Below are 27,666 nucleotides of genomic sequence, written 5' to 3' on the forward strand. Positions count from 1 at the left end.
TGGCAACCAAACAGGGCTTTGACATTCTAATCACGGACCGCTGAACAACAGAGTGGATTTAAAGGGGCATGGACAAAGAATCCTCCCAATGGAAATATGAATACAAGCTCAGGAATAAATAAAACAAGATGATACAAAATCATGCTCTCATAGAAGAATTACACTCCAATCCCCACTCTCAGATTCAACTCATCTCTTCTGTCAATCCTCCTTTCGAGACCCTACTTCATTTTCATTCTGTACATGAGCACGACAATCTTCCCTGGTGAAGCCCATGCAACCCCATTCCAAGCAACAGCAGTCGGATCAAGGTCCAATCTTCAAAAATAAACATACACATTTCGAACAGATCATGCATAAAGATCAATCTTCTGATTCAACAACAACATATATCTTGGGGAATCGACGTCACAAGTTTCATGGAAACTGATTCAATGGAGCCATACTCAAACTCACGAAAGGAAGAACCCTCAAAACCCTCTTTTGCAGCAATCTCCTTCATATTTCTCCAACAATAGGCAATGCTTTTTCGTAACCAGACAACATTGTCCAATACACCCACAAGGCATGCAACTGGAGATTGATTTTGATGGAATTTCACTGAGGGATGACGAACCAATCACCGTCCTATCCACACAATCAGCAGCAAACAATTGAATAGCCATCCTTTTTCTTTCTTTTTTTCAATCCATTAATATATATATATATATAGAGAGAGAGAGAGAGAGAGAGAGAGAGAGAGAGAGAGAGAGAGAGAGAGAGATGGTCCAGTGCTCCTAGTTGCATTGGTTTAATCAGTCTTATCGATTGATCTGAACAGACCATTAAGCCCAACACATTCATGGGCTATCACTCAAAAATTACACAAATCAGATGATCCAATCCATCCTGGATTTGGCCCTTTCTTGATAGCCATCCTTTTTTCTTTTCAATCCATGGATGAGATGTTCGTGATTGTCTAACAAACATGATTCTTTAGAATCACAAGCAATCCATGATGGGCCCTAACAAGAAGGATTAAATTGTTGATTGGACCTATTTTTTTGTAAATGATCTTGACCATCCATAACATTTCTTAGATCAACATGATATTTGCATGCTAGCCCATAAAATGCACTCTGGTCCTAATGAACAAGCTAGATCTATGAACTGGATTTTCCAAGTGTCCCAAAGCAACTAGGAGCAGTATAACTTACGGTTCTCTGAGAGCACTGGAGCATTTCTCCAAAAAGAAACAAAAAAGAGAGAGAGAGAGAGAGAGAGAGAGAGAGAGAGAGAAGAAGAAGAAGAAGAAGAAGAAACCAAGAGAGTAAAAGAGCAAGAAAACCCACCTGCAGGTCTCATGGTCCAAGCCGCTATCCCATATTGAAGTACGGCTTGGATGACCCTTCCTCGCCAAACCTCCGTTGGGCTAAAAGAAAAGACCTCTTTTCCGAACCTCCAGTGTCATTCTTCTCACCATGGGAGTTACAAGGAGAAGTGGGCCCCACTTCAGATGCAAGCTCCAGGACATCTTGTAGAGAGGAACCCTAGAGATAACCAACCTTCTTTGCCAAACCCACATGATTACGTTTGAAAATTTCCAAAAAAAGCTCAATCGCGTTCCGCATGAATGTCATTGTAGAAACAAGCCAAAATTGGCACATCAAGACCTCAATGAAACACAAACGGCCCCTTCAGATTTTCCCCGGCATTCCATTTACACCGGCCAAACTAAAGCGGTCTTGCCAATAAAAAGTAAAGAAACCCACGTCGCCTTTGCTGCAGCTATCGAAGTCCATCAGACCCAGGTAAGATTCTTGAAAGTCCCCAAGTCACATGAGAAAAAACCGAGATTTCAACAGATAAAAACCCACACTTTGTTTCCATAATGTGTCAAATGATTAAAAGGAAAGCGAGACTGCAGACGTGCTAGCCTGTTTTGTAATGTACAAGTCATTGATCACTTGCATTTAAGACTATGGTTGAGTACTCGTGGGTATATCCGCATTTGATATGTAATGCCAACAGCTATCAGTCCTTTACAGAGGTTCCAAATAATGCATAGGAATTTGGGTGGACCGTTCTTAGATGGTACTCAGGTCATCCATTGGGATCGGTAGGCCAATTAGGTCATTGTCCTGCAAGTCTACGTCAAAGTTAAACCAAGAACCAAAATCCTGACCTTGAGCGCCAAGGGCATCAGGTGCACCTAATTCTTCTATCATGTCCATTCCAGGAAGCTGCAATTTCGAAAAGTCGAGGGGTTCCTCCATTTCCATCGACGGATCCTGAGGACCCACTTCTCCATTTACTTTACTGCTACCATTCGTCGCCATTTCAAATGGGTCCTGCACATATGGGGATGCGGCATTGGCTGTATCTGTACTCCTCCCAAGAAGACCATTACCAGAAGTCGGTAGCTGAGCTGTCTTTTGCTTCGGCTTTGTCTTTGTTTTGCGTTCGCCCTTTAGGTTGCCTAGTGATGGACGGCCAGATTTAGCGACAGAACTTCTTGTCGACGCATCTTTACCCTGGTCTCTCTCTCTCTCGCTCCTCTTTCCCTTTGCTCCATTTGACAGAGGGTTGACGAGAGCCGATGCTGCCCTTGAAACAGAAACACCGACACTATCGAGCAGAATTTCCCTTTTCTTAACCCTGTTGGGCATCAGTTCAAGTTTAGCTGTTGGGTCTACTGTGTTAGAGTGATCTTGAATCCCGTCGGGCTTATCAGTGATCAGTGCATGTCTCTCAACAGTGCAGGTAATGGCACCTGAAGACAGAGCAACTGCGGCTGCACATGGAAACTCGTTCATTTAGTTCAAGAAAAACCGAGAACCCTTGCACCAACATTCTACTAAAGAAAAATGCTTACGAATTATAGGTGACAAATCAACAAACATTTTGTGGGAGTTTTGCTGAGTTGACATGTGTGGCAGATCAAGTCAACAAATGTGCTTTGAACAGTTCAGATACGTGGTGGAACCCACAAATGCAAGTATTGAGCCCTTCTCTCACGCCTCTATTTGACAAAGCACATGTGGCAACTTTTATCTGCTGTGTGTGTGGGCTCAACAACTTTGTTTATGAAAGAAATTAGCTAAAGCTTTTAAGAGAGAATTACTAGGGAGGTCAGCCCATTCTCCCACAACATGATCAGGCCAATCATCTAGAAGATCCCATCGTTGATGCACGACTAAGGGTGCTAATAGGCTAGATAGGCTGCCTGGCCCAGTAGGCTTAACAAGGACTACTGCAAGACTGGGCCTATCAAGAAGGCCTGCAGATCAGGCCTGGACCTAGCTCCTTAGGCTCAAAAACATAATCATGCTGGGATCAGGCCATGGTTCTAGCCCTATCCAATCTGGGCCTTCACATACATTTAAAAGACAAAATTGCCCTGAGTCCTCTCAACAGAGAATTTTAGGGATAAATTTGGCAATTTCTTCCTCAGAGTGTCCAACTCACTCTTACCTTATCCCTTCAATAAAGAAAAAGAAGGAAATGGAACACCCTTCCTTCCCCCTCAAGCGATTTTTTTTCTCCTTGGCCTCTGTTGGGCCGAGAATCCCTCCGTCTGTCTGCATGCTTCCCTTCTTCTTTTTTTTCTTATCTATAGGGCCAATGATGCAAGCCAAGCCACATAAACTGGGCCCAAGACCCATTGGGCATAAGAAATTTTCCTTGTACGTCCAAGAAGCCTATTTGAGGGCTTCAAGTGAGTATTTTCAAGGCACTTCTAAATTCAATCAAAATCTGGATTTATTCTCTACTTTAGTTGTGATTCTTGTGTTAAGCTCAGCTCAGAGGCGCTTGTGTTTGGCGGATCCTTTCCCATCATATGACTGCATCAAGCTGTGCTAGATAGGTATAAGAGCAGGTTCTGGGTTGAAGTTTTGAATCAACAACAATTGAGTTTTTTTTTTCTTTTAATAATAAGGCTGCACATGCCCATGCAGCAGTGCAAAACGAGGGCAACACTTGAGGGTAGTAACAAGCTACCGTAGTGGGCCCTTCCCCATAAGAAATTAATTTAATATCATGTGAGCTGATGGCCCATGCATCAGATATTAAACTGATAAGAACAGATACCACACTTGATCTAGGCCAAAGGGCCAAGAAACGTATGATCAATAACAGTGAGTTGATCATACCTTTTTCTCAATCAAATCCCTTGTTTTTTCATTGCATCTATTCCTTCTACTACACTTTTTCTTTGCTTTTACAAAGCCCAAATGTCCAATTGGCTAGGGGAGAACCCACCGAAATTTTTTCTCAACCAAATCCTTTTTTTTCATTGCATCTATTCCTTCTACTCCCTTCACTTTTTCTTTGCTTTTACAAAGCCCAGTCCAATTGGCTAGGGGAGAACCCACCGAAATTTCGGCAAACATTTACCCACCTAAACCAATCCCAAACCTCTTGCCATTCAGACATAAGCAGTCCAAATCCAGTCCATTAAAATCCCAGAAACCCAGCCCATTAACAGTCCAAATCCAGCTCATATTCCGGCCCATTAAAAGCCTACAATTCCAGCCCATTAACAGTCCAAATCCATCTCCTATTCTAGCCCATTAAAAGCCCAGAAATCTAGCCCTTCTTCTAACCCATTAAAGGCCCAGAAATCCAGCCCCTATTCCAGCCCATTAAAAGCCCAGAAATCCAGCCATTAACAGTCCAATCCAGCCCATTAAAAGCCCAGAAATCCGACCCATTAACAAATCCAGTTATGACAAAGTTCTATGTAGATATTTACTCTACAGCACTGGCACCCTGTACTTCATGTCGCTGTTCAGATGCCCTGCTCCGGTGTTAAAGTCCATCGACAACATTAGAAGAGATTTCCTGTGGTATGGGAAGGAAAATCAGAAGAAGATCCATCTTCTTGAATGGAAGGAAGTCTGCAAGATATTCCGAGAAGGTGGCGCCAACGTCAAAAATCTGAAAATCATGAATCTAGCCCTGCTCGGCAAATGGACTTGAAGGCTAGGCGCTGAAAGAGATGCCTTATGGTCCTTGATAATCAAAGGAAAGTATGGCTCCTCCCCAGGCGGTTGGTGGACCAAAGACGACTCCTCCTACAGGGCCTCCTATCTTTGGAAAGGGATTCTTCGAGCGAAGCAAGCAGTTCTCCAGAACATAAGTTATGAGCTAGGCAATGGAGCTACCATCCGTTTTTGGGAAGTCTTATGGATGGGGGATGACTTGCTGAAAACTCGATTTCCAAACATCTACCGCCTCGCCCAAGACAAAAACATCTTCATTTCTAACTGCTACTCAGTCATGGCTGCCCAAATAGTCTGGGACGTGAGATGCTGAAGGAACCTCTATGACAGCGAACTCTCGAAATATATGGACCTCCAGGACTGCATATCCAAGTCCACGCCGCATCAATTCTCAACTGACAGACTCTTCTGGAGGATAGACAAATCCAGCTCCTTTACGGTCAGATCTTTCTATTCACAGATCTCCCCTAAATCGCTCCCGTCTGTCCATGTTTCCCCCTTCATCTGGAGGTACTCAGCGCCTACCAAATTTATCTGTTTTGGCTGGCTGGTGGGCCGAAACAGAATCTTAACCGTAGACAACCTCAGAAAGAGGGGAATGCAGATCGTCAATGTTTGTCTATGTTGCATGCAAGAGGCTGAGACAGTGAACCATCTTCTGGTGCACTGCCCTTATATTTCCCAAATTTGGGTCGATTTCTGCCAGCGATTCACAATCAATTGGTGCATTCTGGACACGACTTCCAACCTTCTATCGTCTTGGCATGGTTTCAATCTAGGAAAAATCAGAATGACCATTTGGAGAATGGCTATTCTAGCTATTTGGTGGTCTGATTGGGTAGAGAGGAACGAAAGATGCTTCAATGACAATTCTTCTCCAGCTATCGCAGTTGGGTCCAGGGCCAAAAGGATGTTGTTCGAATGGGTGGTCAACGTCAAGGGATTGAAAGATTACGACCTTAGTTTCCTAGGATGTTAAGGGCTGTTTGCTATCTCAGCAGATTTGCTTTTCTTTTCTGATTCATGTCTTTCTTGCTTTTCAGTTCTCTGTATTTCTGTTTTCTTTTATAATATTATCCCGTTGCTTTAAAATTTTTTTAAAAAAAAAGGTATCTAAACTATCAACAGAAGATGAATTCGTGGTTGATCAATTTTCAAAGATGGCTCATTTCATACCATGTTCATCTAAGCAGACACCCTAAAAATTGATCCACTTTTTTTTCAAGAGGTTGTTCATCTTCATGAGCTTTTGAAGACAATTGTATCAGATCGTGATACCAAATTCATATGCTATTTTTGGAAGACTCTTTGGCTAGAAATAAAGACCAAGCTTCAGTTGTTAGGTGCCTACCACCCTTAGACCGATAAGCAAATGGAAGTAATCAACCGTAGCTTGGACAAGTTTATTACGGTGTCTTGTCTGCGTTCATCTAGCTGCGTGGGACCTTGTAATACCCATGGCTGAATTTTCCTATAATAACTCAATCAACAGGTCCCCGCAGATATCACCTTTTGAAGCAGTGACTAGTATTCGAAAGTGGCTTCCAATCAATTTGGTTCCTCTACTCAGAGAGTTGAGATCAACCGCAGAAGCTAGTGATTTCATTCACCATATGCAGCAGGTGCATGACAAAGTTTGACATAAAATCGCTGCAAGTAATTAAACTTTAAGCAGCATGCAGATAAAAGACGTAGTTTTATCGAATTGGTGGAAGGCAACATTATTATGGTCCGTATTCATCCTGAACGGCTCAAAGAAGTTCAACCATTGCAGTTTGGGACGATTCAAAACCATAAAGAAGATTATTGCCAATGCTTACATCTCCTACCAAATTTACCTATTAGTGCTACTTTAAATGTGGAAGATCTTTCCATCTATCATGGGTACCATTTTGATGATGGTATCAAGGAGCAAGCTATCACTCGTGACCATTTTTCCACCTACAAACAATCATCGATGTTCTTGACGACCGGATGATCTCTATATGCCAAGGTGGTTACCAAATGTTTATCGTCCGTTGGCAAGGATTACCTCTCTTCGATGTTGCATAGATTATACCTACAAATTTCCAGCGTTTGAATCCTTACCTCTTTTTTCTTTTTTTTTCAAAGGTAACGAAATTTTATTAAAGATAAGCCAGAAAAGGGACAAGGAACTGCTGAGATAGCAGAAAAAAGGAAAAACCTACAAGCCTAGAAACAAAAGGTTATACTCCTTAAGACCGACAACATTAGCCACCCATTCAATAACCAGCTTTTTGGCTTGAGACCCCACTGCTTGAACCGAGGCCTGATTGTCATTGAAGCATCTGTTGTTTCTTTCCTCCCAAACTGCCTACCAAATGGCCAGAATTGTCATTCTCCAAATCCGGGTTTTAACTTTACCCATCTTGAAACCATGCGAAGACGCTAACATGGAGGAGGCAGAGTGCAGGATGCACCGGCTGATATTGAATTTGTTGAAGAAGTCCGACCAAATCTGACCGATGAACGGGCAATGAACCAGTAAGTGATCAACAGTTTCTTCACTTTTCATGCAACAGAGGCAGATGTTGACGAACTGCATACCTCTCTTCTTCAAGTTGTCTACCATGAGAATCCTATTTTTCCCAACCAGCCATCCGAAGCAGATATACTGGGGGGGAAGGCCCGCTGGAGTGGGAATGGGAACAAGATAAGAGTAAAGAGATTTAACCGAAAACTCACTAGATTTGTCCATGTTCCAAATCAGCTTATCTGGGGTGGTCGGATCAAGAACCATCTTAGAAATGCAGTCCAGCAGCCCCACGAACTCATTATCCTCCCAGTCATGAAGGTTTCTAACACACTGCACTTCCCACACTATTCCAGCATAAGACTGCGCATAGCATCTAGCAATCGGGATCTTCTTACCAGGGGCCAGGCCGAATCCTTACCTTTATGCGCAACATCAAGCCATTAACTTGTCTAAGTCAAGTCCTTTCAAGCCGGGGAGAACTAATACAGGCCGAGCCACATCAACTAGGGCCAAGACCCATGGGCCATGCCCAAATCCATTTGGCCCAAGCCCAAGCCTCACAGTTGGCCCATTAGCAAGGCGCCCCAAGCCTCCTAATTAGGCAGCATAATCCAATCCATTTGGCCCAAGTCAGGGAAAACTAATATAGGCCAGCCACATTAACTAGGCCCAAGACCCATGGGCTATGCCCAAATCCATTTGGCCCAAGCCCAAGCCCCACAGATGGCCCATCGGCAAGGAGGCCCAAGCCCCCTAATTAGGTAGCATAATCCAATCAGCCAAACATGCAATGGAATCTCATTAGATCTTTCCTATTTGGCATATTTCTTTTATTAGTTTTTGCTTCTATTTTTATAATAAATCCTTAGTTGTCAATGACACTAAGAAACCCTAAAACAACTATCTTAAAACCCTGAAAAAAACTTTCCTTGTACGTCCAATAAATCCACTTAAGGACATCACATGAATATTCTCAAGGCACTTCTGAATTCAATCATATTCTACATTTATTTTCAACTTTAGTTGTGATTCTTGTGTTAAGCATCACTTGGATGTGCCTATGTTGGGAGGATCTTGTCCCATCATTTGGCTTACATCAGGCTGCACCAGCCAGGCATTCCACTTCTAGGTAGTCTGTAACTATTTTCCCTTTTATCTATTCGCCTTAGAATTCCACTCTCAGATAGTCAACCGGGCTGCCTCTATGGCTTTATTTGGTCTCTACTCTTTGGGCTCGGGTCCATCCTAGGCCTGATTAATAGATGGGCTGGGCACATGCTTATCTAGACTTGGTCCTAACTGAGCCTGATGTACAGTTGCACAAAGCGTGAAGCCAAGCAGCACCAAATTCGGATAGGGGAGCGGGAACCATCTATGTCAAAATGTTAAGTATAGAAAGGCTATGAAGCAGGAGTGGGAATGTGAGTCCAAAGCATGCCTCAAAGCAGAAGCGGCACCTACTTAGAAGGATCATGCAATAATAGCCTGATGCCATCCCTATGGGAAACATTGAGAAAGATACCACTGATCAGAGATCCTCACAGGGTGAATCAGAAGCACCACCTTACATTTTAATATATGTATGACGAGTAAGGGTCCGACTAATCAGTGGAATTTTTGCAAGGTAGGAGAAACAAAGTGAAGCCTATCAATGAATGTGACAAAGTAAAAGAGATTAACCCCCCTAGCAGATATCTTGTTAAGAAACTAGCTGTCACCACAGAGTAAAAGAGACCAAGTAGCATACCTGATGCCCTGAACTGCGGCTGACTGTTACGATCCTCACCGTGCAAATTTACATCGGCCCCAACACCGCTACGGTCAACAAATTTCGAATCACTGGTGTCTAGAGGTGGAGAGAAAACTACATCCCGCAATGCAAGCTCACTGAAGCAGCTTCTGCCTGTATCCTCAAATTTCTGACATCTTGCAAGAGTTCGGAAAACAAAGGCTGAGGCAGCTTGTTTTGATATTTTACTGACTCCTCCCTTGTTACTTGAACGGCATGCCTGTAAAATTAGTAAAGGTTCAGATAGCATACCATAGTCTAGTGCAAATGCAGAACTTACCAGTCTTTTAACTAATCGGAAGTGAATGGGGTGGGATGAGTGAGATTTAAGAGGGACCTTGCAGAACATGTTTACGAGATCTAAGCCATTTATCAGGTGAGGCCCTCCATGAGAACATGCTCTGATACAAGAATTAGGGCTTTCCAAGCATTAAGTGGGCCACACATGTACCCCAAAAATGGACTGGTGTTCATTTTCCTCTACTTTACTCAACAAGTGTGACCCACCTGATTTTTAGGCTATGACATGTTCAAGGTGGGCCACTTGATGAATGGCCCAGATATCATGCACATACAACACAATGGCAGATGTTCCATGTACCGGTTCTCAATATCACCAGTTCAAGCCCCATTAGCAGGATCAATTTAAGCATTCATAAAAGGTGGTACAGCTACGTTTGTGTCCTAATATCTCGTACTAATGGTACTAAGCTAGCAACTGTAATCTCCAAAGAAGCTTAATTCTATGTAATATTCAATTAATCACAGCATGATTCTTTGAACTGTAAATACACTTCTTAAGTAAATTTCAGGAAAGGAAAAACCAAGGAGAAATACAAGACAAGGCATTTACCGGATCCTCAATGCAAAACCAAGGGAATATATATAGGCAAATCTGTAGGCCACTAGGGTGCCTGGAGTTTTTCATGGCTTTTTTTTTTTTTTTTCCCTGAAAAGATAATGGAAATTCGGGGGATTGAATACCCAAAATACAATAAAGGTCTTGAGGCTCCAGATTGAGCAAGCTCAAGGACAGTAGGATCAGGGACCCGGGCAGCGAGGGCAAACTAAATGTTCACCTGGAAGCCTCTGTGGTAGGCTCCTGAGAAAGAAAGGGAGAACCGAAAAAAAAAGAAGAAGAAGAAGAAGAAGAAGAAGAAGAAGCAAAGATTCTCCCCCCTTGATCCACCTGGCGGGAAGAAAAAAAAAGAACTTCCACAAAGATACAGCAGCTCTGCAAATGACAATCAACAGTTCTCACAGCTACCCTAGGGGCATAGACAGCAACCAGCGGGTCAGAAGATGCATTGATTGGGCCTGAGAGCAGAGGCATCACTTTCCCCTCGTCATCCTCCACCAAGCCGCCGTGCCATAAGATACGAAACCGCCATGGCAATGTGAGGTGATAAAAAAGAAAGAAAAGGAAAGTTTGGGTTGCATGCATGAGGTACACATGAAAACAAGGGATTGGTGAACAAATATATATTTTCGCCAGAGGGCTACGAATTTTACAACTGAAATCTTCTTGGAGAATTTCCAATTCTGCTAATAGATTTGTAGTAGTAATGCAAACAGATCCAAGCAAGGTAACACAGAGGCCCATGCCAGAATGAGACCTTTAATCCTATGAAAATTTATTTCTATCAACTTCGATTTGTTGGAGAACCCTCGAAGCTATTCCTAGATGTTTTTGTTTAAAATAGAGGGAAATGACTAAAATAACCTCATGTAAGAGCTGGCGGTAAATACTTTCATAAGTGAAGGCATCTTGGACATTTGCCTTGCCATTAGGGGTTCCTTTGTGAACTATATAACCTCTCTTTAGATGGGAAGTGGGATTCATCTTTGGGTTTTATTGAACTAAAGAAAAATGATAGTGTTCTAGCAAGAGTTGCATGCGGCACTCATTGCCTTTAATTCTTTGTCATATCACATTCTAGTGTCCCTGTGTTAAGCAGTTTGCAAAGATATGAAGGCAAGGTATGTTGAAGCTTTTTTGAAGAAAGACCTTGGAATGATTTTGAGTTTGAATTGGAGAAAAGCAGCATATACATATGCCGATTCTTATTTCACTGGCTGCATTTACTGACAATAGTTTGTGGATGAGTAAATGATGTAAAGATTTTTTATTTTTTATTTTTAAAAGCAATAAATCAACAGCATCCATCCACTTAAAATAAAAAAAAACTGGTAGCTCAATTGGACCTAACCTATGATACCCGGATAGGGATGTGGCAATGAATGTAAATACAGACCCATGTTTGCCATTATCTGGAAGGATAGGAGTGCAGATATCCAATCTAACACAATTATAAATTGAGGAAATTATAGTGAGTTGTGATTTGTGAAAGTATAAGACCTGATACCATAAGATATGGTAAAATATTGTACAAGTACCATGTAGTATCAAATAACCGTTTCAGAATCGTATGATCCCAAAACAAGTACCTTGAGCATATTATAAGCATTTCAGTGTCCTAGAGACTAACCTCCTCGCTTGTTATACTATTGTAAAACAATTCAACCAAGATGAAGATTGAATTATATGCATGATCCTGTGTGATAAAAACCAACTTTTGTTTAAATTTCTGAATGTCCAGGACTTCAATCAAGCAATGCGTTGTGCAACAAAGAATTCTTTTATGCACATCCCGTGGAGGAAGCATGGATCACACAAATAGGTGGCCGAGCGAAGAATGCCCATGGAGGATTGGGGCCCTCCTTGGTGAGGATTTACACCTAGTACACTTCGAGTATGTGAGTCATCTGAACTATAGTTATCAAAATCCTACAATTTAAGGAATATGATTTAAGTCAAATCATAGGCAAAACAATCCCACTTTGAATTCCCGTTTAGATGAATCCTACGAATCTATGATTTGAATCTTACAATTTACAATTCATATCCTAATTTATAATTAAAATTATACATGCTCCCTTCTTTTTAAAATTCTATTTTATGTTTTTAAATTGGTGATGGGGCTTTAATAATATTTTAAAATAGGTCAACTGTTTTATTTTATCATTATAAGAGATAAATGATGGATTTTCTTTTCACCCTTGATTTGTGGAGTGTTATCATGATTTCTTACCTCTTAACTGTCAAGACAGCAAATTGATCTTATGACAGACCTGGAATGTTGCATGGGTCCACATGATCGAAATTGTGCATAAAAACATTCTTCGGAGATAAAAGGCCAATATCGGTGGACGAGATAAAGATGGAAACAGGCTCTATGGAAAGGCACAAAGCCCCAAGCCCAGATGGGTTCCCATTAGCTTTCTTTAAAAAGTTTTGGGAGTTAATTAAAGAAGACCTTTGCAGTTTCATAGCTGAATTTTGGGAGAAGGGACAACTTTCTTCAGAGATATGGTCTCATTCATTGCACTAATACCAAAAAAAAAAAAAAAAAGAGCAGAGAGCCTTTGAGATTTTCATCATATTGACCTAATCGGAGGGCTGTATAAAATACCTGCAAAGATACTAGCCACAAGGTTTGGAGCTGTACTGGATAAAGTTATATCTAAAATCCAAGGAGCATTCATGTCGGGAAGACAAATCTTGGACAATGCTCTAGTTGCCCATGAATTTCTAGATGCAAGACATGGAGGGGACTAAAGGAATTGCTTATAAGCTAGAAATAAAGAAGGCATATGACCATGTGTATTGGGGATTCCTCGATTACATGTTGGGGAGGTTGGGTTGTGGCCAAAGATGGACAAATTGGATTAAAGAGTGTGTGAGCTCAGCAAGATTATATTGGTCAACAGGTCCATGAAGGGGTTGACAAGGAGATCCGGATTCTCCTCACCTCTATGGTGGTGGTGGAAGCGTAAGGCAAAATGCTGGATAAAGGAAAGGAAGTGGCTCTCATCAAAGGTTTCACGGTGGGAGGAGATTTGCCCCCGATCTCCCACTCAAGGTCTGCGAATGATACCATATTGTTTTGTGAGGTAGACTCCGGCAAGGTGGATAATTAGAATAAGCTAGTAAAATGTTTTAAGTTGGTATCGGGCCTAGGAATGGAAATTAGTCACAGATATTGATTCAAAGTTTGCTTCTTTTTTTGTTCTGTGTTTTTCTAGGGTTCCAATATGCGATTTTAAACTCTAAGTTCAATTTGATTCTTCATATAATAAGTAAAAAGTAATTAAAAGTTTTTTTATTCTTTGAAGGCTTCATTAGGAATTTGTACTTTATGACTTTTGACTTTAAAACAAGACAGCATTTATGCTGTGGGAACATTATTTTGAAGCCAAGTTGGTGGCAATACATTTCTGGTTTACGATATGTTAATCATGTAATATATCTATATGAGACTTGAAATTGATAATTTGCCACAATTTAGAAAAGGAGAAAATTTTGTTTTATTAGTTGTGGGAGTTTTAGACTTTTTGAAAATCTTTTTAGACTTCTAATCATCTCATTCTCTAGGTAATGCTACTCTTTAAATTGCAATCAAGTTTTTCAACTTAAAGTTTAGGTAATTACCATATCAAAGTCTTTTGAAGTCATGAAACTATCAGATTTAGCTTGATTTTCAGTAAAATAATGCCAAACAATGAGTTTTAGTAATATATTACACAACTGTATTATGATGTGAAATGATATCTGACCATATCCTTTTTATTAGATTTTATGAATATTATTTCCAGACTTTTCATATATTTTATGTAAATGATTTTATGATTTGTGATTTCAATCCTCTTGAGATTTTATGATCTGATTGGACTTTCAAAACATTGATCTGAACCAGTGTTTTCAGTAGCATTGTAGCGTAGGGTGCGCTACGTAGCATAGCATAGCGAAAACGCTATATAGCTTATGCAGGTAGCATAATTCCCCAGTAGCATAAGCTACAGTGCATGTAGCGTAAGCTACATGTAGCATAGCGTAGTGTGTAGCGTGTATAGCGTAAGCTACCTAAAATTTCTTCTTTTTTTTTAAAGTGTTTTTTCTATGTTAGTTTAACACCTATTTTAAAATGGTGATGACTTATACCAATGCCACATGGCACTACATTAAACTAATCCGGACAATCCAAATTGTGGTCCATATCGTAGATAGAGCACTTAGATCAATCCGGACCATCCAAATTGTGGTCTTGATGCAGGACAATTAACCACTTGCTCTAAAAGCTCGAACTGTTAGAGTATGGCGAATTAATCCATTTATCTTATAGCCCAGGCCCCATATCGCATGAGTTAGGACCTCGGCCGAACCCCATTCGTGGGCCCCAAATCACATGGGCCACGCAGCCCAAGTGTATCCCCGCATCCCACGAGCTACCCCACTCGAGCCCGGTGTGAAATACGCATTAATCACCCCTGGTAAGGAGTCTCGAACACGAGACCTCCTCTGTGGGCCACACCTACCCCGAGTGTGCCCCTGCATTCCACAAGCGACCCCACTCGAGCCCAGTGTGAAAATGCCCTGCATTAATCACCCCCAGTGAGGAGTCTCGAACACAAGACCTCCTGCTCTGATACCAATTTGATGCAGGACAATTAGCCACTTGCTCTAAAACCTTGAACTGTTAGAGTATGGCGAATTAATATCTTTATCTCATTGCCCAGGCCTCACATCGCATGGGTTAGGACCTCAGCCGAACCCCCTTCGTGGACCCCAAATCACATGGGCCACCCACCCCGAGTGTGTCCCCGCATCTCACGGGCTACCCCACTTGAGCCCGGTGTGAAATGCGCATTAATCACCCCCAGTGAGGAGTCTCGAACACGAGACCTCCTCCGTGGGCCGCACCCACCCCGAGTGTGCCCCTGCATCCCACAAGCGACCCCACTCGAGCCCGGTGTGAAAATGCCCCTACATTAGGTCTATATCATGAATTTGTGATGTTTCAATATTTTAAAGAAAAAAGTCATACTTGATGTCTAAAGGCAGAGAGAGGGGGGGAGAGATTTTGCATGAAATAAGTGGTTGATGATCCAGATTCGTAGTTAAGAACGCATAGAAATTATGCATTTTGTAAATTTTATCATATTTTCTATTATTTTAATTAAAAATACTACGGATTGTGTAGCTTACGCTACACGCTTTAGAGGGCCAAACGCCACGCTATGCGCTACACGCTATTTAAAACACTGATTTGAACCCATGGGAAGGCATAGGAATCATCTATTATTTCTTTATCAATACATACAAATTATCTAATCTACTGGACTATTGTCAAAAGAAAATCTGAAGCAGGAGCACATCCTGCATCTGATACCCAGATATATTAAGAATAGGTAATCTATATGTATTGCATCTTGTCTGATAACTCAATTCTAAGCATAAAAACCATAAGCATGCAGTGTCTGGGGATCATAACTTGCAATTGACCTGAATATTTGGGATCCTTACAGAACATTAGCATCTGCTTTTCTCTGGTTGATTATCAGAAGGCTTCTATAAATTTCAATAAAAAATAAGAATGTTGTAACTGATTCTGGGCATCAAGCCATCTTCAATTTCCATTTCACAAAATCCTGTTTTATCTCCAAATTCATCCTTACTTTTACCATTTAAATTGCAGTGTAGTTACCAAACGAGGAGGAGAATCGATAGGAATTTGACAAATGTAATAGAAAAATAAGCTCATTGATATAAGGAATTTATATTAGGCATAAAAGCATCAACTACTTGCTAGTAATACTTCAACTTTCAAAAAATTTAAATAGAGCATGAACAAGAAATAATACCATGAAACTTTAAAATTTAAAAATAAAAAAATAAAAAAAAAAGAAGCAAAAAAACAGAAGAAATAATACCATGTGCTTTTTGTAAGCCATCTCAACAAGTTTGTTCATGGCAAATTTCTCACGTTCCCTGCAGAACAAAAGGAGTAAGCTTTATCTCAATAAGGGAACACATCTAACAGGAGAAACGTGTGGAAATATTAAACCTTTCTTCCATCTCCCTTCCATTCCGAACAGTTTTCTCTAATTCGCACAAATGACCTTTCTTTCTCGTCACCTATCAAATCAGTCAATTGATAAGGTAAATGACCTTTCTCAGAATAAAAATAATAATAAGGATTGACTACTAAATGCTAAGGGGGAAGGGGTTCCTTGCAGACATTTCTCTTGCATTTAGGCTTTTACACAAACTACAGATATAACCAAAATAGACTGCTGGCTGACAGACTTGATTTCTTTCCCATCAGCTTATGTAAGAGTAGAAATGTTTGATATCATCATCCTCTAATCAGAAAGATGATGCCAATGGGGGAAATACAGTACAGATGAGAAGAGAACAAGGGGCTCTTTTGCCTGTGTACCCCAGAATGCCAATTGCAACATTTTCCCATCAGCTCATATGCATTGTATGGAAGCAGAGCCCTTCAGCACATCTCCCAAATGCATATTGTGGATGCACTAAATGCTTCTGTACATGGGAGACACCTGAAAATACCTTTATCAGTTCATTCGCACCATAGGATGTGGATGGACTGTTGTATTTGCATGTTCATGTTCATCCAAACTGGCCCCAAAAGGATTAACAGAGGGGATAAACTACAGAATCTTCAACAATACTATAATCATGCAAGCTCTGGAATGATTGCATATTCCTTCCACCCAATAACTAGTAACAGATGTCATGTGGGCCATGAGGTTGTTTAGATGCACTCCATGAAGAGCGGACCACAATTGGGCATCAGCTCAACAACATCACAAGGGGGCATGGCCTTTGGCACATCCCTCGAAATGTTGAAGGCAGCATGCACAGCGTGCTCATGTCATGAAAACCGGCATGAAATACCTTTACCATTTCATTCTCATCATGGATGGCGGACAGGCTATCGTGTCCACATTTTGGATTTCATCCAAACTGTAATTAGAAGTATGGACAGATTGGAGGGATTGACCATCAAAGCTTTAAAGATCGGATGATGACAGCAAATTATGAAGGATTGCATATTTTGTCCACTTTAATGCATAATAACACATGCCATATGGAACAGAAACAATGCCAATGGCAAAACCTGTTGGCAGAGCCCCTCCTGAAGTTCTGATATATCTTTATCAATATCTTCATCTTCTCCCTCTGTTAGATCAGGCTGCAATAAGACCAGAATAAAGCATGAAAACAATAGTCATTAAAAAAATTAAAAGAACCAATATTGACCACAGCAACATGAAGATATAGTCCAAAATAATCTTAAACTACCAAATAACAAGTAAAATAGAAACTTAGCCAAAACAAACTGAAACCTTGATCGAGTTAAACCGAGCTAATAAAAAAAAGGCCAACATGATAACAACAAACATAAGAGCATGATGAAACATGTAAGTAACGTATCTGAAATCTATATACAGTAAATGCATATTGTAAGGTTAAATGGAGGTTATATGATTTTATTTAAAGCAGTGTAAAACACAAAAGCAAAGCAAGTGGGGCATCATTGTAAAAAAATCATTTGAATGAAAATATATAAACTCCATTTTCACTAAGGACTGTACCCCCGGCCTGCCACTAGTAAAGAATGCAAGCTCAAGTAAATTGAAAATTGGAAGTATGCTATGGTCAATCAAGCATTTGCTTGGTAAACTCCACATGCAGGCCACACCTTTTGGTTAGCTAGATCCGTCATGTGGTGAAGCCATGAAAAATGGGAGATAACCCAAAAGTGCCCTCCATAAGATGATCCTAAAGGCCTGATTGGGGCTCCTGTTAATGTATAACAAAGGTTGTTTGGTCCATTTTAATTGAGTTGTTAGGATCATATGTAGGGGAGAGACTAAAACATGGTCCATTCCATGATGGAGCCCACCACCTAAATGGGGCAGGCAACAAAAGGTGGGCCCCACATAACATTGCTGGGTCAAATAAAAATATCATTTCTTACAATCAAGCTTCGTATAATAATCTTCAACAATGCATGCCAGAAAACAAGTGCCTTGTTTATGAAAATGAAATATAAGAGGAATAAGCTGGATTTGTGAATATGAATGCTTTAAAGAAAATGGAGCCTACCACCATATCTGGAGAGAGGCCGATACTGTGCAACTCTGCTAAGATCCTCTCGTCCAGAGACATCTGCTGATACTGACACTCAAAGGATGAAATGCCAGAAGAATTTGTCCGCGTGGGTTGCAGCCCATTCAGATTATTTTGCCCGACCTCCGAATGTCCCAAAGCATCATCTTCCTGCCACACTTCATCATTATATACATCGCAACTGTTGGTACTCATGAAATTGTTGGATGCGGCACTCCCATTGCAAGAAAACTTGTCTGTGTTACGATGCTTCCTAGTCTCAAGATCTGCTTCCGAGTCGATTTTTGACTCCATTCTGTCTCCAATGGCCTCATTATCAATATGGTTACATGGCCCACATGGAGAATCATCACTTGAATATTGGAAACATGCATCTCTCCGTTCACCGTTGAGAGAAAATTCTTCGGTTTCATCTTCAACAATAAAAGCTTGAAGAAGTCGTTGGGACAGAGGAATAATCTTCTCAAACCATCTTTCTGTTTCTAATCTTCCATGTAGAGTACCAACATCCCTTGATCTGTTCATTGAACTCACATTCCGAGCATATGAATTCGGCCCAGTTCCATTTGGTTGACTACCTTGTCTTTCTCCAAAAGAAAGAGCTTGAGATGTAGCCACTGGTTTGCATGCACATTCAACCTTGAGAAGAGGATACATTGTCAGAACTACACAAATGAAGCTTCCCGTAAAACATATATACAATAGAGGAACTACTGCTTAATTATCAAATCTTTTTCAATTTTAAACTGAATAAGAAGTTACAGTGTTGTCATTCAATTCGTGAAGATATGGCTAGGCAATATGCGTGTGCAGTGGAATCCCTAACACAGCCTAGGTTCTAGAACTAAGTTTGTAAGTGTGACTCGCAAGGGGATCAAAACGATTATGAGTCATGTGGTTTCACCCAAAACAGCAAGTCAAGCCACACACCAACTTCTTTCCACAAAACTGAGTCGGTGCAGAGGAATTTTCAGTTTCGGCGAGTTATTAAAATCTTGATCATGATGACTACAAGGAGCCTTAATCTAATTGCCTAGAGTCGTACACTAGCTTCAAGGAACATGAGGGGAAAGGAGAAACAGGTTGCAAGCAGAGTATACCACTGGATTCAAATATCCTACTGAAAATGCAAAATAGGCATATATTGTGGGCAATCGACCATACCGTAAGGCTTGGATCAGCATCAAACAGGTCACACAAATTCCCATCAAGCTCCTCAGCAAAACTTATCTGTGCCAAAAGTAGATAAAGAGTATTTAAAGCATGTGTCTATAGCAAACAGAATGATAAGAGCCATGACACCAGCACTTCCAAAATTGAACTATCCTAGAATGAAGCAGTGCATGCTGCTCATCAGGAGGGCACCACCAAGTAGATGCCATGGCCCAAAAGCTATATCAGTCCCCTTCTCAAGATGAACAGGCTGGCTTCATCTTGGCCCTAGGCATCTACACAGCAGGACCTGCCGGATGAGTGAACTGGATCTCATACATGGGCCAACTATTAGCTAGTGAGTCGCTAGAAAAATGCACTCTCACAAATGTACTTTGCATTTCATGTAACAAAATCTTCAAGCAACATAGATGATATAAAGTAGACATCCTAATCATTGCCTGTTGCTTCAAGTAGGCCATGTCCTCTGAAGTGGCACAAGAAAAAATCGGTTCCATTTTCTTCCAGAAAAAACCACAGCAGGCATGATCTGCAAAAGCAAGTAGAGATATTACTCCGAAGATTCACAAGTTGAAAATGGGAGAAATGATATATTTGTTGAAATGCAATGCAAAGTCAAGGCAAGATGCGCACGGTTGGCATTTCGAGCAGAACTAGCAGCAGCCAATAGCTCTTCGTGATCATCATCTGATTCACCTGTAAAAGATGGCTAAGTAAAAAGTCTGGTTTTGAATGTAGTATTAGAAGGATACATTGGAATTAATGAAGCAAAATTTGATGACAATATTTAACTTGGACATGGAGACATGTAGATGTTACGTATAAACACATGGTGTCAAACATGGGGACCCCTAAGAAACCAGACATTCCATAGAGATATAAACTAGTATTGAAATTGTAGCATCAACTGTATACATTTTACTTGAAGTTGACCCAGATTATTATTTTTATGTTTCTATGACGGCAGGGTGTCACCGCCCCGTTTTAAGGCGAGAATAATCCCTGCAGATGCATGCAATCACCGGCAAACCACATGCATCAGGTAAAGCACAGGGAGGGGAATCGAACTCATGTCTGTGGGGAGCAAACCCACGACGCTAGCCATTCGCCCAAACCCAGGGCAGGTGGTTGACCCAAATTATCTTCAGAGCGTTTTTAGAATAACAGGTGGGCTATTGGACCATGAGGAGGGTTAGGATAATGCTTTTCTTTTTATTTGTTAGGTTAAGTTGGGCTCAAACCTGATATCTCAATGCTGGAATGCATGTTGTCTACCATCGATTAACTCACAATACAGTCGGAACTATATAAATGTAAATGCACATGACTTGTGTTAAATACATGAAAAAAGGGTCATTTTCCCTCCAAGTCACGTTAAGATGCATCTGACATGGAGTAGAAGGCCCAGCTTTCTAGAAAACAGAGTCTTTGTTACATACCAGTGAATTCTGAGGAACCAGGATTAACAACCTTGCCAGGACGACAAAAAGCCTTTCGATCAGAAAACTTTTTAGTAGGAGGACGACCCGACTTACTGAACAAAAGTAGCAAACTAAGGTTAGTCCAAACTATAGCAAACAAAAAAGGTCACATAGTCAATGCACAAGTCAAGATAACATTTAATACCCTTCAATCTTATCAGGACCAGGCTTTGTGCCGCGGAGTGGCTTTGTGGGGGCTGTGTTTTCCAACTTCTCTCCAGTTAACGGTGTGGACGGTCTTGAAGGTGTCGAGCCCCTTCCACTTCTTCCTTGTCTCCGCACGGAATCTCCAATTTCATCTTTGATAGGAATCTTATTCTTCTTTGGTAACACAAAAGCTGCTACCTTTTGGACAGCATTGCCATTCACAGCCCCTTCCTCCATCTCGCTATTATCTATTCCTTTTACCTTAGACTTATTTTCGCAGGCTCCTGATTCTTCACTTTCTGACAACAATCCAGCTGGAGATTGGACATTCTCAAGTTTTGTTTTGAACTGCAGTGAATCATTAGACACTCCCTTCGCAAGTACAGGTCCATTGGTCTCAGTGGAAGTCGATCTAGCACCTATATCAGAAGCAGGAAAACCTTCGGGCGATACCTGAGGCTCTTCATGGTTCGAGACGGGGGAAACTATATTCATTCTCTTCGTGCGAGAATTCTTGGGGGGCCGTTGTCCGGCCCATTCAGCTACAGAAGGTAAAGGTGATTCTGTTGGAACAGCACGCTTCCGATTGTTTGCTGTGCTCGTAGGCTGGAATTTGTTCGAGCATGGAGGCTGCTCCCATCCATCAAGAGTCCCTGATGTCCGAGGGAAGTTGGGAGATGGACCCACAAGCACACCCGACCCAGTTCGAGGCGCTCTAGAAGCCTTTCCTTTTGTCACTGCACCAGGACTTCCTGCCTGATTGTCTTCTCGAAGATTCAGCCTGAAAATCAGAGTCAGAGCACATGTATATCATAAGCATTCCTTAAATGAATATGTTGACAGCCAGAAGAAAAATCCTACTTGCATATATAAAGCAAAGGAAATTCAACAACCCTCCAATTAGCACTATAGTTTTACATCACTACCAAAGGTTACAGGAATGTAAGATCTATTATGATACTCGGTGGGTGCACTCACAGGGAGCAGCTCACACAATTCATATGATGGGCTCCATGTGGAATGCCTGAACAATATCTCAAGCAAATTTCTTTCATAAGGTGGGCCATGCATGTAAGAATGGACAGTCAAATTAATGAACAAAAGTCCACGATGGGACAGAGTTCTCCACAAGATGTGCAAACTGGGCCAATTTTTTGGGCCAGGGCATCTAGACAACAAATTAATGTGAAAATGACAAGGCCATAAGTATATACATACTTATTGCTTCCCTTAGAGTTAACTCTTTCTTTATCCAATCCAACAGCACGATTTGGAAGGGGCAAATTGTCGAGGTCATTCCTGGGTGCTGTTCGGGCACTCGAACTATTCGGTAGAGAATTGCCATCAGACTTGGTATTTCCAATAATTCCATTGGAATATCCTGTTCTGTAAGACATTCAAAATCAAAACAGAAATTAACATTCACTTCCATGGACAAAAATAAAGTATATTCAAGGAACTAAGCAAATTACTCAAGAGATGTGAATCAGCAGTGCACAGAGGTGTATTCAATAATTTTTTTGAAGAAGTGTTTAGATGAACAGCTGGGATGTGCGCGCATGTGTGTGCATGTCTAGAATGATCACATGCAAGTAGCTAAGTGTCAGATCAATAACTTGCAAAATGATCAATCATTCAAACCATCCATATGCTGGGGCCCTCTTCAGATTGCTACTATTAAGAATCCATTTGATTAGACGACACTGAAAATCATATATGTGGCTCAAAAAATGGATGACTACAAGTAACAACTAACGATGATGGTTATGATCACCCAATTTGTGTGGTTTTCTTATACTGGCCTTGAAGAGTCAATTGGATGGAGTAAAAGAGTAAAACTCAAATCTTACAATCAGTATTCATCATTAAAAAGAATAGAGGAAAAAAGAAAACAACTTCAGTAAAAATAAAATAAAATACCTAAACCGTTTGAGGTCTCGATCACCATCAGAAGATCGTGATAGAGATTCATTATTAAGCCGTGGTTGCATTCTTTGTTTGACCTCCACATCGCCATCTATGGTTCTAGTGCCCACTGTGCCTACAGAGCGTTTTCTTTTCATTTTTTTATCCCAACCATCCCCTCCAGCAGGTAGTCCCCTGATCTTGTCTTCCACTTGCACTGAACCCCCATTACCAGCCCTGAGCATATCTCTATCCTTGTCCACACCCACACCTTGCCTTGAGAATGCAGCACTACGCCCTTCAGACTGAAATAATTTGAAGGAAAGCGATCACATATTAAAACATAACCTTGGGGGAAATGTGTGAACTGCTACGGATGAGCACCGACAAGCAAAACAAGTTCCCTACTATTTAAAATTCATAATCTTTCATTTTTTAACCTATTGAACTAATATAGAATTTCAGGACCTTGAAACCACACATAGTGGCACTCGTGCATATGCAATCTTGTGTCAAGGCTCAAGCATAAAATGACATATTCAGTAGCAAAGAACAAAAAAGAATGACTATAAATAAATAAAAAATTGAGGTGGCAATAAAATCCTTCAACATAAAAAAACCATTTCAAACGGGGTTAAAGAACATAAGAGGAGATGAAATGTTTGAGACAAGATGCATCAGCTTAAACCTACAAAAATGTTTTAAACACATACCCTTACTTCTGCGACTGATGTTCGAACACGCCTATTTGGAACAGCATTCTTTGTCCTGTCATCCATTCTTTGAGGGACAAGGTCCGAAGAGTTTTGATGAACCTGACCTGTCTTTGACAAGTTTGCCGCACTCGACCTTTCACTTGATGCTACCTCATTCCGCTGGCGCTTCTTTGAAAGAACAGTTTGTCTGTGCTTATCCAATTTGGCAATGGATTCATTCAACATTTTTGTTCTATCCCTGGCCAAAGAGACGTTATATCTTCAGAACTCAAGATTAGTGACTGCTTGTTTGAGTCCATAAGAAACTACTACCGGCATTTGAGAAGTTAAAAGATATATGCTAAAGAATCAATCATTTGAGAGGTTACTCTTATTGTCACAGTGGATGGGCATGTTGCTTGGCACTGTGTGCCCAGATGGTTGCATGGAAGGATGATCCAGACTGTCCATCTGATGGGCCCTTTGTGGATGAGCAACTGATGCACTCTGCCCATCCATTTTGCCTCCCCGTGTTCAACATACATACCAAGAATCAGGCCAATCCAAAACTCAGGCCGACCGCAGCATGATCAGAGGCATAAAATCACGCTTGAAACCTCTAAATTCACATGGTGTGCCCCACCCAAGTTTTGGAACAGCCTGATTTTTGGGGTGTCCCAGAATCTTCTTACCAGGGGCATCAGATGAGTGGATTAGATGGCATATACGCATCATGGAGGCCCCCAGGAAAGAATTGAACGTTGATGGGATGAGCAACCCCTCTGAATTGTTCCCTATTGTTCCCTTTGGTGTGGCCCATATAAGTATTGGATAAGGCTGATTTTTTAGGCCAAAGGCCAAACAATGGGGGCACAACTGCTGGATGCATCGATGGCACACAAACGTTAAGATGGGCCCCTCACATTATAAAAAATAATAAATAAATAAATAAATCATATTTATTGTGGGGCCTACCCTTTTTTCTGTATATGTTACCCAATCCATTCATCTGATGCACCCCACCAGGATAAAGGGAAACCCCAAATATCAGGCCATTCCAAAACCTACCACTTGAACGTAGAGGTTTCATGTTTAATTTTATGTGGCTCCCAATGGTACCTAAGTTTTGGATTGGCCTATAAGGAGGTGCAAGATTGGCAGTGGATGTAAAAAAAAAAAAAATCAACACAGTGGGCCCCAAAGAAATTCAAATGTACTGTAAGTCAACCCTATTGAAATATTGCCCACGTATGTGTCTGAACGCTTGTTTTTGTGTGGAGAGAGAGAGAGAGAGAGAGAGAGAGAGAGAGACCTGATTCCCATACTGAAAACATTATGGGAAGGTTCTCGTACTGTCAAACAATAAGTGAGCTCTTCTGTGATGCATATCAGCAATCCTCTCTATTCATTGTGCATGCCGCCTCATGTTTCACCCCAGAGCCCAGAAAACAGGCTGATCCAATTTCAGGTGGTCCACCCCAAAGGGTACATTGTAAAAATTATGCCTAAAACCTATCATGTCATAGAATGGCCTCTTTTCCTTGTGTCTCTTCATCCTAGTGGGGTACGTCCAATAAATGGATTGGATGCCATATACACAAGTTGAGCTACACAATCAATTTGGAAGGTTTTAGTGGTTGCATGTCCCCTCCCAGCTGTTCCTTATGGTGTGGCCCACCTGAATTTCCATTCAGCCTGAGTTTTGGGATCTAGGGAGAACCTGAAGGCGCGTAGCTGATGGACAGTATCTTTGAAACACATCATGATGGGGCCACTCTGCTCGACACTGCAGGAAGTCCCTATGGTATCGGCAGTATAAGAGTATATTTCATATGCGTGCATGTATAAAGAGAGGGAGGGAGAGATGGAGACACACATATCATATGTATGCATGTATAAAGAGAGGGCTGGGAGAGAGGGAGACAAGCGTACACAAAAAGGAAGGGGGGGTGGGGAAGAGAGAGAGAGAGAGAGAGAGAGAGAGAGAGAGAGAGAACCTGGCCCTGATATAAGTGTCCTGTAAGTTTGCTTTCAAACGTCTGAGTTCATCAGACATTACTGGAGGAAGAGGCTTAGAAAGGGTAGCCCCAACCGCATGATCTCCCGGTGCGATTCTAGGAGAAATGCCCACAATTCTCCGTAGTTCCCCCTGGCAGGAAAACTTCTGATCACCTAACGAGAACTGCTCCAATGTTAGTGACTGTGATAATGGTGGCATTTCTACTGTTATAGTACCCCCTCTTGATGTGCTAGACCCAGACGTCCGTGCCCGATTCTCAACGCTCTCACGGAAGCTCCCAGACCTATCCAAACTTGCTCCAGAATAGCTCCCACGCTGCCCATTCGGATAGGTAGATGCAAAAGCTGATCCCTCTGGACTACTTGACGCAAAGTCAAATCTCGTACTTCCCGTCATTGCTCAAAATGAATCATAAACGTCCACATCTTTGGCTATTTGTACTCTGCATCTAACTAGTTTTAGAAAGAGTCCCAGATGAGGTGAACCTGCAGCAAAAATCCCATAGAGACAAGGATAGGCATTATTCCTGGGCTTCCATAAAATGTACTTAGAAACCCACAAACAGTCTAGTAATGTGAATAAATCAGACTAAGGTACACACAACACACTCTTGCAATGTGCCAAGAACATAGCAAGAAATTCTCAACAATCATCCCTTGCAGGAAGATTCCTAAAGAGAGACCAAAAAAACCATTTAGACTAAGACGGGCTCAGGATCACCATAGACATGGCACACATGTACATGACCCTAATTGATCTTTTACCGAAATTCATCATTGTCTTCAAAGTTAAGACCTCAAATTCTCAAGCCGACGGAATTGTTCAATCAAATAAGAAAGGGGAATTCTATGATCCTCAGTCTGAGGATATGAATACTATTCTTGGACCATGAGTTCCTCCTATCGTTATGGCAAATATCACTGAGATATTGATAGAAAATATTGCAACATTTTCCCAAAAAATTAACCAAATGATATCATCGCATTGGTGTAACAAGATTTTCAAAATCCTAGATCTTCTTAATTTTCTGTTATTTTATTACAAAATTATCATAATCCTAACCCAGAAAGCTCATGTTTTTGGCTTTAAAAATGTGGTCTAAAAGAGAAGAGGGTCAAAGCCGGTAGAAAAAGAAAGAAAAAAAATTAAAAAATTAAAAAAACCTAGATCATGCATCTCCACGAAACGATGGATTCTGACAACTATCTTATAGTTAAGGCAAACTATGGTATGGGTTTGGTGAAGTGCGAAAAAGGAAAGCAGTTTCACAATTATGTGAGATATGATCTCTTAGATGAAAAAGAGTACAAACTACAATGGGAGCTTTTAATATTGGTGTTTGAGGAAAGAAACCACTTGTCCTGCCGATGGAAGGTGCTTTTTGAATGTGGAAAATTGATTTGGAGGAAAATGATGTAAGAATTATTAGGGATGTCGTGCACATTAGGACTAGTACAATGTCCTGACGTGCCAGCCCATAGAAGTGGCATCATGGATTGGTGCTTGAGCCTGTTGATTTAATGGGCACATCAGTGGATTAGGGTAGATCTTAACCCTTTGATTAGTAGACTAGAAAGAAAAAAAAAATGAAGAGTAATGGAGATTTTTAAGGCCTGCTGGAAAAGAAGAACAGGAAAATAATGAAAGGACCCCAAGGGTTACAGCCCAAGAGTGAACATAATAAGATCCTGCTCAACAAGAAGGGACGCTGCCCACTTAGAAACAGGAAAGTTAATCAAAGTTATCACTACTTCGCACGATCCTAAAGAGTTCTGAAAGCGTTGTCTATTCCGTTCACCCCAAACGGCCCACCAAATGGCCGGCAAAATCAGCTGCCATATAGTCCTCGCCTTACTAATCATGCATCCCATGTGCCAAGACCAAAGGGATCACTCACTAAGCCAGGAATAACCCAAGACGTACCAAACACAGCCAGGTAGTGCATCCAAACTTTGGATATGAACATAAATAAA

General features: G+C 41.1%; 1 protein-coding gene, 1 long non-coding RNA gene and 1 other non-coding gene across 3 annotated transcripts; all 3 read right to left on the reverse strand.

Moving 5' to 3' along the window:
- Nucleotides 1–26,196, reverse strand: LOC131234357 (uncharacterized). The gene is made up of 16 exons (XM_058231177.1): nt 25,671–26,196; nt 23,692–23,932; nt 22,994–23,283; nt 22,292–22,459; nt 21,072–21,854; nt 20,885–20,979; nt 20,079–20,141; nt 19,886–19,974; nt 19,437–19,502; nt 18,249–18,911; nt 17,257–17,331; nt 16,177–16,247; nt 16,043–16,100; nt 9,230–9,491; nt 1,332–2,773; nt 1–627 (listed from the first exon to the last, which is right to left on the reverse strand). Exons 1-15 carry the CDS (start codon nt 26,087–26,089, stop codon nt 2,067–2,069), a joined length of 4,050 nt encoding a protein of 1,349 aa, XP_058087160.1. The 5' UTR covers nt 26,090–26,196; the 3' UTR covers nt 1–627; nt 1,332–2,066.
- LOC131235864 (U2 spliceosomal RNA) lies at nt 3,916–4,107 on the reverse strand. Its single transcript, XR_009166381.1, has one exon. It is a non-coding gene; the product is annotated as a U2 spliceosomal RNA (small nuclear RNA).
- Nucleotides 6,091–9,223, reverse strand: LOC131234358 (uncharacterized). Its single transcript, XR_009165690.1, has 2 exons — nt 7,901–9,223; nt 6,091–7,073 (listed from the first exon to the last, which is right to left on the reverse strand). It is a non-coding gene; the product is annotated as an uncharacterized LOC131234358 (long non-coding RNA).
- Nucleotides 26,197–27,666: the final 1,470 nt, after the last annotated feature.

This window comes from Magnolia sinica, chromosome 19 (assembly GCF_029962835.1).
Source record: "Magnolia sinica isolate HGM2019 chromosome 19, MsV1, whole genome shotgun sequence".
In the NCBI taxonomy this organism is placed as follows: domain Eukaryota; kingdom Viridiplantae; phylum Streptophyta; class Magnoliopsida; order Magnoliales; family Magnoliaceae; genus Magnolia; species Magnolia sinica.

Bases quoted from the DNA above. Each gene is read 5' to 3' on its own strand.
- LOC131234357 (XM_058231177.1), bottom strand. From the start codon at position 26,089: ATGACGGGAAGTACGAGATTTGACTTTGCGTCAAGTAGTCCAGAGGGA. The intron at 21,855-22,291 runs GTATGTATATAC...TCTGATTTTCAG, and splicing joins AACTCTAAGGGAAGCAATAA to GCTGAATCTTCGAGAAGACA. The intron at 20,980-21,071 runs GTATTAAATGTT...ACTTTTGTTCAG, and splicing joins GGTCCTGATAAGATTGAAGG to TAAGTCGGGTCGTCCTCCTA.